Genomic DNA, 15,873 nt, shown 5'->3' with positions numbered 1-15,873 from the left:
AGCACCTGTTTAATTGGTGTAGCTTTGGGGAGGTGGGAGTGGATTTACAAGAACGGTGTTCGGTTAAATTGAATGTAGGAAACCTGACTGTTCTGCGGTTTCTGGCCTCTGTTGTAGATGTCCTGGAGAGAATGGTTGACTCGCAGCAGCGGGATTCCAGTGCACCAGGCCGCTTCCACGTGGGCAGTGCCGAGTCGATGCTCCATGTCAGGCCAGGGGGCTACACCCCACAACGGGCGCTCATCAATCCCTTCGCTCCCTCCCGCATGCCGATGAAGCTGACGTCTAATAGGAGGCGGTGGATGCATACATTCCCCACTGGTAGGTGAGCTCGGCTGGCAGCTGGTCACACCAACTGTTCCCAGTGGCTCTCCCAGCAGCTCAGATGCCGAGAGTGCAACATGGCAGAGACCAGTGACCAAAACAGCAGTTGGAATTCAGTATGTGGGACCAGCTGGAAGAGGTGATGCACAGAGACAGATACCCAGCTGGCCCTCTCTGTGGGCTGCATACAAGGTATCAGTGACTGGAACTCATCCCATATATGGATCATATAGTGAGGAGAATCAAAGTTGAGTTTATTGTCACATGCACAAGTACATATTTTCATAGATGCAATTAAAATAATCTACAGCAGCATAACAGGCACATAGAATTAGATAACTATTATATGAAAAAGATAAATTAAAACTTAAATCATACATAACTTATGCAAGAAAGAACATGATTAGAACAAAACAAAATACATTTTAGTGCAAAGTAATCAGGGTGGTCACATATTGCTAAAGTGTAGGTCTGAACTCACATGGCCAGACTTGAGCATTGAACATCGAGCATTACAGCACAATACAGGCCCTTTAGCCCACAATGTGATGCCTACTTTTTTTTTTAACCTACTCATAAGATCAATCTAACCCTTACCTTCAATATGACCCTGCACTTTTCTGCTTTCCATGCGCCTATTTAAGAGCTACTTAAATGCCTGTAGTATAATGGCCACAACCTGACAAGGTGTTCCATACACTCACCGATCTCTGTGTAAAGAGCCTATCTCTGACTTCCCCCTTTACTTTTCTCCAATCACTTTAAAATTATGCCTGCTTATATTGGCTATTTTCACCCTGGGAAGAAGTCTCTGGCTATCCACTCTATCTATGCCTCTTATCATCTTGTACACCTTTATCAAGTTGCCTCTCATCCTCCTCTGCTCCAAAGAGAAAAACCCTAGCTCACTTAACCATCTTTATAAGACATGCTGTCTAGTCCAGGCAACGTTCAGATAAATCTCTTCTGCACACTCACTAAAGCTTCCACATTCTTCCTTTAGATAGATGACCAAAACTGAGCTTGCTTTTCTAAGTGTGATCTAACCAGGGTTTTATAGAGTTGCAACATTATCTCCCAGCTCTTGAACTCAATCCCCCGACTATCGAAGGCCAACACACCGTGTAACTCCTTAACTTGCATGGCAACTTTGAGGGATCTGTGGATGTGGACACTTCCAGCATGTTCATTTCTTCCCTCTCTCTCTGCTCCCGTTTTCCATCCTATTCCAATCTTTAGTAGCAATTGCCAGCTGTCTCCTCTGTTGGTTTGTCTCCTCTGTTTGTGTTGTAGAACATGATACAGTGAATGAAGTCGGCTGTGCTGGCCAGGGTGCGGATGTAAATTAATTTCACATGCCTGCACGTGGTCCCTCCACTCTCCATTCTCTGCTTGTTCAGATGCCTACCTAAATTCACCTACAAGAATTTGATGGGGTTGGGCAACAATTAGTGAGCAAAGCAAAATTGTAAAATAAGTCAATTGCTGGCAGGCCTGTAATCATGTATTTTAGATTAGACAAAAACAACTCCTATTCATACCCAGCAGACTCCTGTAATTGTGTTACTGCAAGTATTTGGAAAATCACATTAGCGGGAAGAAGGGTGCTTGATGATCAGTATGATCCTGATGGACCGAAAGGTCTGCTTCTGTGCTTCAGTCATTCTAGTAACATGGCAGTACTTGGCCATGTACCATGTTCTGTTCAGTCATGACCTTGTGTGTGGTCCATGTGGAGCTTGCATGTTTTCCCTGTGACCTCTGGTTTCCTGCCCCATCCCAAAGACTTGATAGGTTATCTGTCGACTGTAAATTACTCTTGGGTGAAGGTAAGTAATAAGAATCAAAGGGCAGTTGATGGGTATGTGATAAAGAAAGCAAGTCACAGGGTTACACTGTTGTTTAGCAAGTTGGCCAGTCAGCTCCCTTTTGCATTATAATAAATAAGAAAGACTAAAGAATGATTGGCTACATTAGAATATCAAAACAGTGAAATGTGTCATTTGCATTAATGACGAACAGTCTGAGGGGGCAGCCCGCAAGTGTCACCATGAGTCTTTGAAACTGGATCACCTCGTGGTAATGGAGAGATGTGCAAACTCCTTCCAGATAGTGGCAGAATTAAACCTGGGATACTGGAATTGCAATGTTATGCATCATGCTGCTCTAAAATAAACATGCAGTGAAATACCTTATTCACTGTGTCAATGACTAGCACAGTATGAGGATGTAACACGCACAACACGCTGGAGGAACTCAGCAGGTTGGGCAGCATCCGTGGTAACGAACAGTCAACGGTTCGGGCCGAGACCCTTCGTCAGGACTGAAGAGGGAGGGGGCAGGGGCCCTATAAAGAAGGTGGGGGGGGAGGGTGGGAAGGAGAAGGCTGGTAGGTGCCAGGTGAAAAACCAATCAGGAAAGATCAAGGGGTGGGGGAGGGGAAGCAGAGAGGGCAGAGCAGGAGAGGTGAAGAAGGAATGTAAGGGGAAAGCACTATGGGTAGTAGAAGAAGGCAGAATCATGAGAGAGCTGATGGGCAGCTAGAAGAAGAGGCAGAGTGAAAGTGGGATGGTGGAAGGGAGAGGGAGGGAATTACCGGAAGTTGGAGAATTCAATGTTCATGCCAAGGGACTGGAGACTACCCAGACACTATATGAGGTGTTGCTCCTCCAACCTGAGTTTGGCCTCATTGTGGCAGTAGAGGAGGCCATGTATGGACATATCCAAGTGGGAAAGTGAAGCAGAGTTGAAGTGGGTGGCAACTGGGTGGAGGTGCTCAACGAAGCGGTCCCCTAATCTGCGTTGGGTCTCACCAATGTAGAGGAGGTTGCACTGGGAGCACCGGATGCAATAGGTGACTCCAACAGACCTACAAGTGAAGTGTTGCCTCACCTGGAAGGACTGTTGGGGGCCCTGAATGGTGCTAAGAGAGGAGGTGTAGTGACTGGTGTAGCACTTAATCTTGCAGGGGTAAGTGCCAGGTGGGAGATCCGAGGGGAGGGACGTGTGGACCAGGCAGCCGCGGAGGGAACGATCCCTGTGGAAAGTGGAGAGAGGTAGAGAGGGAAAGATGTGCTTAGTGGTGGGGTCCTGTTGTAGATGGCCGAAGTTGCGGAGGATAATATTCTGGATCTGAAGGCTAGTGGGGTGGTAGGTGATGACAAGGGGAACTCGGTCCCTGTTGTGGTGACGGGAGGATGGGGTGACAGCTGAAGTGTGGGAAATGGAGGAGATGCAGGTGAGGGCATAATTGATGACGGCAGAAGGGAAACCACAATCTCTAAAGAAAGAGGACATTTGAGATGTCCTGGAACGGAAAGCCTCATCTTGGGTGCAGATGCATCGGAGACAGAGGAACTGGGAATAGGGAATAGCATTTTTGCATTTGGCAGGGTGAGAAGAGGTATAGTCGAGTAGTATGAGGATGTGCTGGCTGCAGTCCACAAGTGTTTCGATGCTTCCAATGCCAACAGAGCCTGCCCACAACTTATAATCCATATGTCTTTGTATGTGGAAGGAAACTGCAATACTTGGAGGAAACCCACATGAACTACCTGTGTGAGTTGGCCCCTATCACTTGTGCTAACAGTACATTACAGTGCTCCCCTTCTATTGTGATTGAGAAATTTTGGACATTTGGAGCGACACACACAAAATGCTGGAGGAACTCAGCAGGTCAGGCAGCATCTATGGAGAGCAAAGCAGCACTGATATTTCTGATAAATGATCTTTTATTAGAATGGAACAAATCTACCTGAACTGTAGATGCTGCCTGACCCATTGAAAACTTCCAGCTTTTTCTGTTTTAACAAACTGAGAAAAATTCCCATTTCTACTGACCCATATAGCAAGATCATTAATGTCCATTGAAACAGACAGAAACATGATTTCCTATCTGCAAAATCTTGTTAATCATTACCCCAATTAGCCCCCAGTGTTGTTTTGATACAGAATGTTGGGGTAATAAATGAAGAGCCTGTGCTGGAGATTGAGTCCAGATCAGTGTGCTTCGTAATTGAATGTCAGCAGTCCCAAAGGTCGAGTTGGCAGGTGCTGAGGAGACCAGCAATCTCTATTGAGTTCCAGTCCTGGGACAGAGGCCTGTACGATTTGGAGTCATCTATGGTGATGAAATGCTTTGAGAGGTTGGTCATGGCCAGAATCAACTCTTGCCTCAGCAAGGACCTGGACCTGAACCTGGACCCACTGCAATTTGTTGCACCACAATAGGTTTATGGCAGACACAATCTCAATGGCTCTTCACATGGCCTTAGATCATGTGGACATTACTAACAACTATGTCAGGATGCTGTTCGTTGACTATAGCTCAGCATTTAATACATTCAGTCCCATAGTCCTGATTGATAAGTTACAGAACTTCAGCCTTTGTGCCTCCCTCTGTAACTGAATCCTTGACTTCCTCACTAGAGGACCACAATCTTTGCAGATTGGTAATAATATCTCCTCCTTGCTGACGATCAACACTGGCGCACCTCAGTGCTTAGCCCACTGCTCTACTCTCTCTACACCCATGATTGTGGCTAAGTATAACTCAAATGCCATCTATAAATTTGCTGATGATACAACCATTGTTGGTAGAATCTCAGATGGAGACAAGAGGGCGTACAGGAGTGAGATATATCAGTTAGTTGGGTGGTGTCACAGCAACAACCTTGCACTCAACATCAGTAAGACCAAAGAACCGACTGTGGCCTTCAGAAAGGGTAGGTCGCGGGAACATGAACCAATCCTCGTAGAAGGATCAGAAGTGGAGAGAGTGAGCAATTTCAAGTTAATGGGTGTCAAGATCTCTGAGGATCTAACCTGGTCTCAACATATCGATGGAGCTATAAAGAAGGCAAGACAGAAGCTATATTCCATTAGGAGTCTTAGAAAATTTGGTTTGTCACCCAAGACACTTAAACTTTTACAGATGTACTGTGGAGAGTATTCTGACAGGCTGCATTCACTGTATGGGGGTGGGGGGGGGGGGGGGTGTGGTGGTGGTGATTACCGCACAGGATTGAAAGCAGCTACAGAAAGTTGTAAAATTAGTCAGCTCCATCTTGGGACTCAAGGAGTGGTGCCTCAGAAAGGCCAGTGTCCATTATTAAAGATCCCCAGCATCCAGGGCATGCCCTCTTCTCATTGTTACCGTCAGGCAGGAAGTATAGAAGCCTGAAGGCGCACACTCAGCGATTCAGGAACAGTTTCTCCCTCTCTACTGTCCGATTCCTGAATGGACATTGAACTCATGATCACTACCGTACTTTTATTATTTCTCTTTTTGCACTATTTTTAATTTAACTATTTAATATGCATAAATATACTTTAATTGATTTACTTATTCATTTCTTCTATATTATTGTGTATTTTATTGTACTGCTGCTGCTAAATTAACAAATTTCACAACATATGCCAGTGATACTAAACCTGATTCTGAGTTGTGAAGTCTGTTGATCTGTACCCCCTCTGGTCACCGGGGTTAAAGCTCCCTGTAGATCTGGAAATTGAAACCCGAAGGTCAAACCTGTGATTAGTGGATCTAGATGCTGCTGAAGTCTAGAGGGCAAAGTTGAAGGCTGTAGTCCAGAGCCAGTGAGTCTGGAAGGTCAAAGACTGAAGGTAGAGCCCCAAAGAAGTCATGAAGACCAGGGTCACAAGGGTTGGAAATCCTTGTGGCTTTGGAAGTTGAAGTCCAAAAAGTAACCTGTGATTAATGAGTCCTGGAACAAAGTCTGAGTTAGAGGCCCAATGTCTGAGAGTCTGGGGCCAAAAACAGGCCTGGAGGAGGCCTATTTTGAGGCTGGAAGTCTGTCTGTGTTGGTGAGTGGGTGGTAAAAGGCCTTGTTTTGCTGGTGTTGTCGCTCCTTGTTCTGCTGAATCTTGTGTGCATGCTTTGTTGGTGGTGTACGGTTGGGCTGTCCCCAGCACATCCTTAGGTGTGTTGGTTGTTAATGCAAATGGTGCATTTTACTGTATGTCTGGATGCACATGTGATAAATAATTCTAGGAATCTGATAAATCTGACATTCAGCGGTATCTGTGGAAAGAGAAACTGAGTAAAGACTTCAAGTTGAAGATCTTTCAGCAAAGGTCAGGGTTTGATCTCCTGCTGAAACTCCTCATGTCCATCCCAAGAGAGAAAACACACAAAATGCTGAAGGAACTCAGCAAGTCAGGCAGCATCTATGGAAGGAGAGCAGTCAACTTGAAACATTAACTATTTATTCTCTTCCATGGATCGTCTTGCTGAGTTTCTCTAGCATCTTGTGTGTGTTGCTCAAGATGTCCAACATCTGCAGAATCTCCTGACCAGATTAAGTATGTTATTTCAGTCACGGAGAAGCTGGGGGAGCGCGGTGGACGTTAAAGTGCCTTTATTCCACTCCCCTCACTCAGTGGCTTACCAACCTCTAAACCTCATTCCATCCTTTGCTGTGATCATGGTTCTAATGAAAAATCTTTGACGTGAAATAGTAACTGTTTCTCCCTCAATAGATGCTGCCTGATTTGCTGAGTTTTTCCAGCATTTTCTGTTTTTAATTGTTGGAGACTCAACCTTCAGACTGTGAGGCAAGCGATCCTAGTACTGCACCACATCACCCTTGTAAATCAAAAGCTGCATTTTTCTGTGTGTGTATGATTTCCTTTCAATGATCAAGGATCCAGGATCAACTTTATTCACCATACAATGTTCAGTATTAGGAATTTGCTGCTGTCGGTTCGTTAGGACATGACGTACAACAAGAAAGTGATGACATTCAATAATTATAAAGAATTATAAAAATAATGTTAGAGATTAAAGTACAGATTGGAATAAAATGTGCATAAATACATGAGCCAGCATATACTTACAATGTAAACTGCATTAATAAATGTGGTAAAATATTTACAGTGCAGTGACAGAGGTAATAGGTGGAGGGGGTAGGGGTAGGCTAACCACAATGATTATTTAGATTAACTGCCTGGAGAAGAAACTTCTAAGATAGGGTAAAGTTTTTGTTTTAATTGTCCTATAACATCCTCCAGAAGGGAGCTTTTGGAAAAGGCAATTTGCAGGGTGGGTGGTGTCCACAATGACTTTTCCTGCCCACTTCCTTCTCCTGGACACATACAGTGATGGTAGGCTGCAACCAATGACCTTTTCTGCTGACCTGCCAGTTTGTTGTAGTTTTTGTATATTGTGAGAGGATGCTACATCAAACCAGACAGTGATGACTGATGTGAGGATACTCTCTATGATGGCAGTATAGAATTGCACCAGGATGTTCAGGGGAGAATGGAATTTTACAAATTGCCTCAAGTAGTATGTCCTCTGCCAAAGCTTTTTGTTAATTGTGGAGAAATGGCTTTCCCACAAGTAGTTGGTCAGGCTACGGTGGAACTGAATATGATTGTAGTCCACTGATTTTCCCTTTGCAGGTCCCTCGGGGGAAGCCATACAGATCCACCACCAGACTCAGCAGCACATGGCGGAGCTTCAGGGCAGTGGTGCCCATGATGCCACACACACCTCAGCAGAGCTGCTGGAGCTGGCCTACCATGAAGCCATGGGCAGGTGGGTACTTGAGGCCACAGGCACACTGTAGGGTCCCAACCTGCTGATGTATTAGTTACACCACAAGATCCTAGTGTGCAGGCTTCACAATCCTTTCCTGCCCTCTGCCTCGAATGTCAACAATCAACCAGGACGCTTAACAGGGTGGTACCCTGCTAGCTCTGCACAAGAGCCAGGGCTGTGGCAAAAACAGTCACAACATGACTCGATTTCCTGTTGATACTGTTCTGCCCCTCTTTCATCCTCTTAAGCTACAGTCTTTCAATCTCTCTGTCTGTATTCTCTCTCTGTCTGTATTCAATCTCTGTCTGTCTGTAATCATTCTCTGTATTCAATCTCTTTCTGTCTCTGTACCTTGTCTATATTCTAATCTCTCTCTGCATTCAATAGTAACTATGACAATGTCATTTATAACTGTTACAATCACCCCTTCTCCCCACTCCCTCAGCCCATCTTGCCGACCTCCACCTCCTTTCTCTGCTGTATGCCGCCTCAACTGCCTACCCCACAAGTCTTCATATGCTTGTAGTCCTCAGGATTCAATATTTTTCCCTTCCTTGTAACCACTGACAGCTGAGAGAAATCCTTCCCAACCTGCTCTCCCCCTACCGGCCCTCCCTTACACCCCCATCCTTACCGGCACTCTCTTACCCACCCCTCCCACCCCCACCAGCCCTCCCTTAACCCGCACCCCCATTGACGCTCTCTTACAACCCCCACCCCCACTGGCACTTTCTTACCCCCTCCCCCCACACACACCCCACCCAGCCCTCTCTTAACCTACTGACCAGTACATCTTTAGACTTTGGGAGGAATCTGTTGGGAAACCCACACAGTCAAGGGGAGAATGTATAAGTTCCTTACAGCTGGTGGTGGGAATTGAACTCGTGTGTTGTGTGACACTAATCATTGTACCTCTGTGCTGTGTTGTCAACATGCCGAGCCCAGTGTGGACATTGGTAAGTATCTTCTCAGTCTGGTCACTCCACTCTGACATCCTAGGCCCTCTGGTCCAGTTCATCCAAGCTGACTGTATTGCCCAGCAAGCTAGTCCAGTGGTCCTCTGAACCTCTCCTGTCCAGGTTGTTACTAAAATGAATTTTAAATATTGTTGCTGTGCTGATCTCAACCACGATTTCTGGCAGCACATTCCAAAATGCACCACATGAAGAAGGTGCCCCAGACATCCCTTTTCAATCATTCACCTCTGCGTTTTTTGTATTTAGCATCCCCCTGGGGAAATGTGCACATGCTTTCACCATGCCTGTACCACTCACTGTCAGCTCACCCAACAGTCTCCTCCATTGCAGGAAGTGTGTTAGAGAGTGCGATGGCTGGGCATCCCACCTGCTTATCCTGAAGTGATTCTACTTCCTCTTGCTTCCAGGCGGAGCACGGCCCGGCAGGCTGCCGATAACTTGTCTTTCCTCGGCGGTCCAGGAGCAGATGAGTTTGCCAGTAGCCCAGCCAGCAGTCACAGTGCAGGTGGGGGCTCACTTTTGTCACTCTGCTTCATTAGCAAACTCCTTTCTTTATTTCATCATCAGTTGATATTGTGATGTTCAACTCAGACTACAAACGTGACTAGTTGTCTGTTAAAACTAGCCTCGCAGTGCCTGTTATACATGCCAGAGCAGAGTTCATCACACAGTGGTACACGGGTCAGAACTGTGTGTGTTAATACTGTGGTAGATGGGCCGGAACAGTGTCTGCTAACACTACGGTACACGGGTCAGAACACTGTGCGTTAACACTGTGGTACACGGGTCGCATCAGTGTGCGTTAACACTGTGGTACACGGGTCGGATCAGTGTGCGTTAACACTGTGGTCCATGGGTCAGAATATTGGTTTATTATTGTCATAAAAACATAGAAAACCTACAGCCTTACTAGGCTTACCTATAGCCCTCAATTTTTCTAAGCTCCATGTACCTATCCAAAAGTTTCTTAAGAGACCCTATCGTATCTGCCTCCACCACCTTTGCCGGTAGCCAAAGTGCACTCACCACTCTCTGAGTAAAAAACTTACCCCTGACATCTCCTCTGTACCTGCTCCCTAGCACCTTAAACCTGTGTCCTCTTGTGGCCACCATTTCAGCCCTGGGCAAAAGGCTCTGACTATCCACACGATCAATGCCTCTCAACATCTTGTATACCTCTATCAGGTCACCTCTCATCCTCCGTCGCTCCAAGGAGAAAAGGCCGAGTTCACTCAACCTATTCTCATAAGGCCTGCTCCCCAATCCAGGCAACATCCTTGTAAATCTCCACTGCACCCTTTCTATGGCTTCTATATCATTCCTGTAGTGAGGTGACCAGAACTGAGCACAGTACTCCAAGTGGGGCCTGACCAGGGTCCTATATAACTGCAACATTACCTCTTGGCTCCTAAATTCAATTCCATGATTGATGAAGGCCAATGCACTGTATGCCTTCTTAACCACAGAGTCAACCTGCGCAGCTGCTTTGAGCGTCCTATGGACTCGGACCCCAAGATCCCTCTGATCCTCCACACTGCCAAGTCTTACCATTAATATTATATTCTGCCATCATATTTGACCTACCAAAATGAACCACTTCACACTTATCTGGGTTGAACGCTATCTGCCACTTCTCAGCCCAGTTTTGCATCCTATCAATGTCCCGCTGTAACCTCTGACAGCCCTCCATACTACCCACAACGCCTCCGACCTTAGTGTCATCAGCAGGCTTATTAACCGATCCCTCCACTTCCTCATCCAGGTCATTTATAAAAATCACAAAGGGTAAGGGTTCCAGAACAGATCCCTGAGGCACTCCACTGGTGACCGACCTCCATGTAGAATATGACCAGTCTACAACCACTCTTTGCCTTCTGTGGGCAAGCCAGTTCTGGATCCACAAAGCAACGTCGCCTTGGATCCCATGCCTCCTTACTTTCTCAGTTAGCCTTGTATGGGGTACCTTATCAAATGCCTTGCTGAAATCCATATACACGATATCTACTGCACTTCCTTCATCGATATGTTTAGTCACATCCTCAAAAAATTCAATCAGGCTCTTAAGGCATGACCTGCCCTTGACAAAGCCATGCTGACTATTTCTGATCATATTATACCTCTTCAAATGTTCATAAATCCTGTCTCTCAGAATCTTCTCCATCAACTTACCAACCACTGAGGTAATACTCACTGGTCTATAATTTCCTGGTCCATCTCTACTCCCTTTCTTGAATAAGGGAACAACATCCACAACCCTCCAATATTCTGGAACCTCTCCCGTCCCTATTGATGATGCAAAGATCATCGCCAGAGGCTCAGCAAACTCCTCCCTCACCTCCCACATTAGCCTAGGGTACATCTCATCTGGACCCGGTAACTTATCCAACTTGATGCTTTCCAAAAGCTCCAGCACATCCTCTTTCTTAATAACTACATGCTCAAGCTTTTCAATCTGCTGCAAGTTGTCACTATTATCGCCAAGAGTCTTTTCCATAGTGAATACTGAAGTAAAGTATTCATTAACTACTTCTGCTATTTCCTCTGGTTTCATACACCCTTTCCCACTGTCACATTTGATAGGTCCTATTTTTTCACGTCTTATCCTCCTGCTCCTTCACATACTTGTAGAATGCCTTGGGGTGTTCCTTAATCCTTCCCACCAAGGCCTTGTCATTGCCCCTTCTGGCTCTCCTAATTTCCTTCTTAAGCTTCTTCCTGTTAGCCTTATAATCTTCTAGATCTCTAACATTACCTAGCTAGCTGAACCCTTTGTAAGCTTTTGAACCTCATGTAATAAAAATAGCTCCAATTTGGGTGCCATCCAGGCAATGTCATACATTTGTTCATCGAAGTAGTTAAAAACAAATAAATGTGGTAAAAAGTGATGTGCGTAATGGAAGGTAAGGGTTTGTGCAAGTTATCTAGTCCTTGTATGGTTGCTTTGTCCAGGTGTCTGATGACCAAAAAATGCTTCCTTGCTGAGGTTCTTGCACTTTATTATACTTCTTGCTGATGCCTGAAAATGCAGCAACTTTCATCAGAAAAATGGCTTATCACAAAGTCACTGTTCTTGTTGCAGGAACCCCTCTGAACCAAGTGTCATCCCAAGAGAACTCCTCAACTGGCCGTGATCCAAGTGAGTCAGGAATAAGACAGAGCCGTATGTAGAGGGCACAAATGGGAAATGATGGGAATCTGGGGGGGGGGTGGGGGAAGGAAAAGAAATGGCAGCAAGAGCTAGTAGATGTAGAATTGCCCCAAATCAGGCCAATGTCAGATTTTGTCTATGTTTGTGGATATTATGCATTTATTTTCACATTTTCAGTTCGATCCCCTCCTGTTTTACAATTACCAACCAAACCAAGGCCAAAGTAGCTGCATTTTTCATCTCTCAGTCTATTCCCTCCTCCCTCCACAGTGGCAGAACATGGAAGACAGAAACAGGAGCGAGCATATTGCCTCAACCTGCTCTGGTCTTCAATAAAGTCACAACTACTTCCACCCTCATGCAATCATCCACCAATTCCCTTCTCATCTGCAGTCTCCTTCGGCCTCTGATCTACTCGTTAAGCAAGCCATTGCAGATGGAGATATTTCTGCTCGTTAACCCCTATCCCTAGCCACACAGAACAGAACAGCTTGCATTAATATTGTATTAAATAGGTCAGAACGGCATGCATTAACACTGTTGTACATGGGCCGGAACAGTGTGTGTTAACACTGTTGTATAGGGGTTGGAACCGTGTGCGAGAACACTGTGGTAAAGAGGTCAGGACAGAGTTAATTAATGCTGGTACACGGGTCAGGGCAGAGTTCATTAACACTGGTACACGGGTCATTACTGTGTGCATTAATGCTGGTACACGGGTCAGGACTATGTGCGTTAACAATGGTACACAGGTCAGAACAGCGTGCGTTACAAAGTAACACTGTAACAACTCCAATACAAAGATTGGAGGTGTAGTGGACAGTGAGGAAGATTTTCAAAGCTTGCAGAGGGATTTGGACCAGCTGGAAAAATGGGCTGACAAATGGCAGATGGAATTTAATGCAGACAAGTGTGAGGTATTGCACTTTGGAAGGACAAACCAAGGTAGAAAATGCAAGGTAAATGGTCGGGCACTGAGGAGTGCAGTAGCACTGAGGGATCTGGGAATACAGATACAAAATTCCCTAAAAGTGTCGTCACAGATAGATAGGGTAGTAAAGAGAGCTTTTGGTACATAGGCCTTTATAAACCAAAGTATTGAGTATTGAGTTGGAATGTTATGGTGAAGTTGTATAAGACATTGGTGAGGCTGAATTTGGAGAATTGTGTGCAGTTTTGGTCACCAATTTACAATAAGGTTGAAAGAGTGCAGAGAAGGTTTGCAAGGATGTTGCTGGGACTTGAGAAACTGAGTTACAGAGAAAGGTTGAATAGGTTAGGACTTTATTCCCTGGAGCATAGAAGAATGAGGGGAGTTTTGATAGAGGTATATAAAATTATGATGGGCAAGTAGGCTTTTTCCACTGAGGCGAGGGGAGAAAAAATAAACAGAGGACATAGGTTAAGGGTGAAAAGGGAAAAGTTTAAAGGGAACATTAGTGTGGGGCTTCTTCACACAGAGAGTAGTGGGAGTGTGGAATGAGCTGCCAGTTGAAGTGGTGAATGCAGGCTCACTTTTAACATTTAAGAAAAACTTGGACAGGTACATGGATGAGAGGTGTATGGAGGGATATGGGCCAGGTACAGGTCAGTGGGACTAGGCAGAAAAATGGTTCGGCACAGCCAAGAAGGGCCAAAAGGCCTGTTATCACTGCTGTAATGTTAACACTATGGTACAAGGGTGGGAACAGCGTGCTTTAATGCTGCGATACACGGCTCAGAACAGTGCATTAACGCTGGTACATGGGTCAGGACTGTGTGCATTAACACTGCAATACACAGATCAGAACAGTGTGTACTAACGCTGTGGTACACGGGTCGGAACAGTGTGCGTTAACACAATAGCCCTTTTCCCTAGCCCCACTGTGTAGCTATTTGCTTCATCCTGGAGAATAAAAGTTGTCTTTTCATTGACCTGATATTTGTGTAAGTGAAGCATCAGATAGAAACTACAGATGCTGGAAGTCTAAAATAAATCCAGAAAATACTGGAAACATGAAATAGGTGTGAAGGGAAGCAGCGTTACCACTTGGATCAATGATTCTAACCTGTAATGGTATGTCAGTTTCTTTCCCACAACCCGCTGAGTGTTTTCAGTATTTCCTTGTTTTATATTTTGGTGAAAAAACTCTGTTTCATGTAAAGTAATTGGTACAGTGCAGTTGTCTTGCTCCAATAGTGTCCCTGCTTGTGAGGTGTGTCTGTGCTGTCACTGTTCTGCCTCTTTGTCTGAGGGGGCAGTGGGTGCATGCTTTAGCAAAACATGGACCTTCTGTTTGATTGAGCAAACTTTGTCTCATGATATAGTCATGATATGGGCTCAGCTGGAGTTCTGTACAGGTGGCAATGCTATGTATGAAGCATTGAATAGTTTCCTAATGTCATAAGGAATTCTGCACCTTCTCTTGCCACTTAATTGCTCTGACAATTCACATTTGTCATGACAAGATCCTCTGCTGGTCTGACACAGGAAGGATGTGGTGGTAGTAGGGAGCGTGTAAAGATTCACTAAAATACTGTTTGGATTGGGGTTGCTAGTTATCAGAAGGGATTGGATAGGCCGGGCTTATTCTTACTGGAATGTAAGAGGTTGAGGAATGACCTTCAGGAGATTTAAGATTCATGTTTATTTATCACAGGTACATCAAAACATACAGGGAAATGTGGCAATACACCTAAGCATATGGTGGGAGCAGCCCGGAAGTGTCACCACACATTCCAGCACCAACACAACATAGCCACATTGCTTGGCAGAACAACATAGAGCACAACAAAATGAAATACAGCGACAAAACAACAACAGCAGACAAACAACAGAGCAGAAAACCTTATAGAGCTTTATAAAATTATGACAGCCTTAGACTAGGCAGATAGTCTTTATTTCTTCCAGAGTGGAGCGTCTAAAACTAAAGGCACGGATTCAAGGTGAGAAAGGAAAGATTTAAAGCAAATCTGAGAGACAACTTGTCCACACAGGGTAGGTGAAACAAGCTGCAGGAACTGTTAGAGGAAGGTATAGTTATAGGGCTGGAGAATCAAGAACATGAGGTCATTGGTTTAAGGTGAGAGGGGAGCTATTTAATTGAAACCTGAGTGGCACCTTTCATCCAGACAGTGGCGTCGATATGAAATGAGCAGCCAGGGAAATGGTTGAGGCAGGTTTATCAACTACATGTAGAAAGCATTTAGGCAGCTATAGATAGGAAAGTTTTGGAGGATATGGGTTAATCAAAGGAAAATATGATTAGCATAAACAGGCATCTTGACCAGGTTGAATGAGTCAAGCCGATGGAGCGTTTCTGTGCTGCATGACCTATAGCTCTAGTGATGCCAGATCTCACTCCCAGAGTCTGCTCTAGCCTGACTGTAATGGATGAGTTGTGGGTCTTTGTTGCCTGTAGGTGAGAGGATGTGTGGGAAGGAGATCAGCATTATTGATTTCCTTGATGACTGAAAGTCCATTCCTTGCTTTTCCCATAGACCATTTTCTTAATTGCACATTTATTATGGGGCACATTGAATGTCTATTGGAAATTTATGTATTGCACATCCCAATTCCCTTAACCCTTATTGTTTAATCTGTTAGAAAGTCCTCTCATGGTTGGTCCAGACTCACTGGACATGAATATCACTTGTGCCTGTGACAAAGAAGTCCGGTGGGAGATCATCTCAAGGAAAAGGGAAAGGAATTGTAAAGAGTGAATAATGTGGGCTTGGCCTAAGCATTTATAAATTTGCAAAATCAAACATTGTACAGACCACAGCTTGACCTTTCTGCTGTATAACTCGAGCAGCACCTTGTAAAATTATATTGTAATGGTCACCTTGTTGGGATGAGAAGGGCAGGTACTTGGTACCCA

The 15,873-nt window shown here is 45.0% G+C and overlaps 1 protein-coding gene across 9 annotated transcripts in view; it reads left to right on the top strand.

Annotated features, from left to right (window-relative positions):
- Positions 1 to 15,873, top strand: part of depdc5 (DEP domain containing 5, GATOR1 subcomplex subunit) — a 252,686-nt gene that overhangs the window by 98,980 nt on the left and 137,833 nt on the right. For all 9 annotated transcript variants that reach the window (XR_009514532.1, XR_009514533.1, XM_059983254.1 and 6 more), the window contains 4 exons: positions 118 to 321; positions 7,750 to 7,885; positions 9,273 to 9,370; positions 11,945 to 12,001. Coding sequence is in view for 7 of the 9 variants with exons in the window: in XM_059983254.1 (XP_059839237.1) it covers positions 118 to 321; positions 7,750 to 7,885; positions 9,273 to 9,370; positions 11,945 to 12,001 (495 nt within the window). In the remaining 2 variants the exon portion in view is untranslated. The remainder of the gene's footprint in view (positions 1 to 117; positions 322 to 7,749; positions 7,886 to 9,272; positions 9,371 to 11,944; positions 12,002 to 15,873) is intronic.

Source organism: Hypanus sabinus, chromosome 10 (assembly GCF_030144855.1).
Source record: "Hypanus sabinus isolate sHypSab1 chromosome 10, sHypSab1.hap1, whole genome shotgun sequence".
NCBI classification, from domain to species: domain Eukaryota; kingdom Metazoa; phylum Chordata; class Chondrichthyes; order Myliobatiformes; family Dasyatidae; genus Hypanus; species Hypanus sabinus.
Note: the sequence above shows the minus strand (reverse complement) of the source record. Positions and strands in the feature narration are given on the sequence as shown.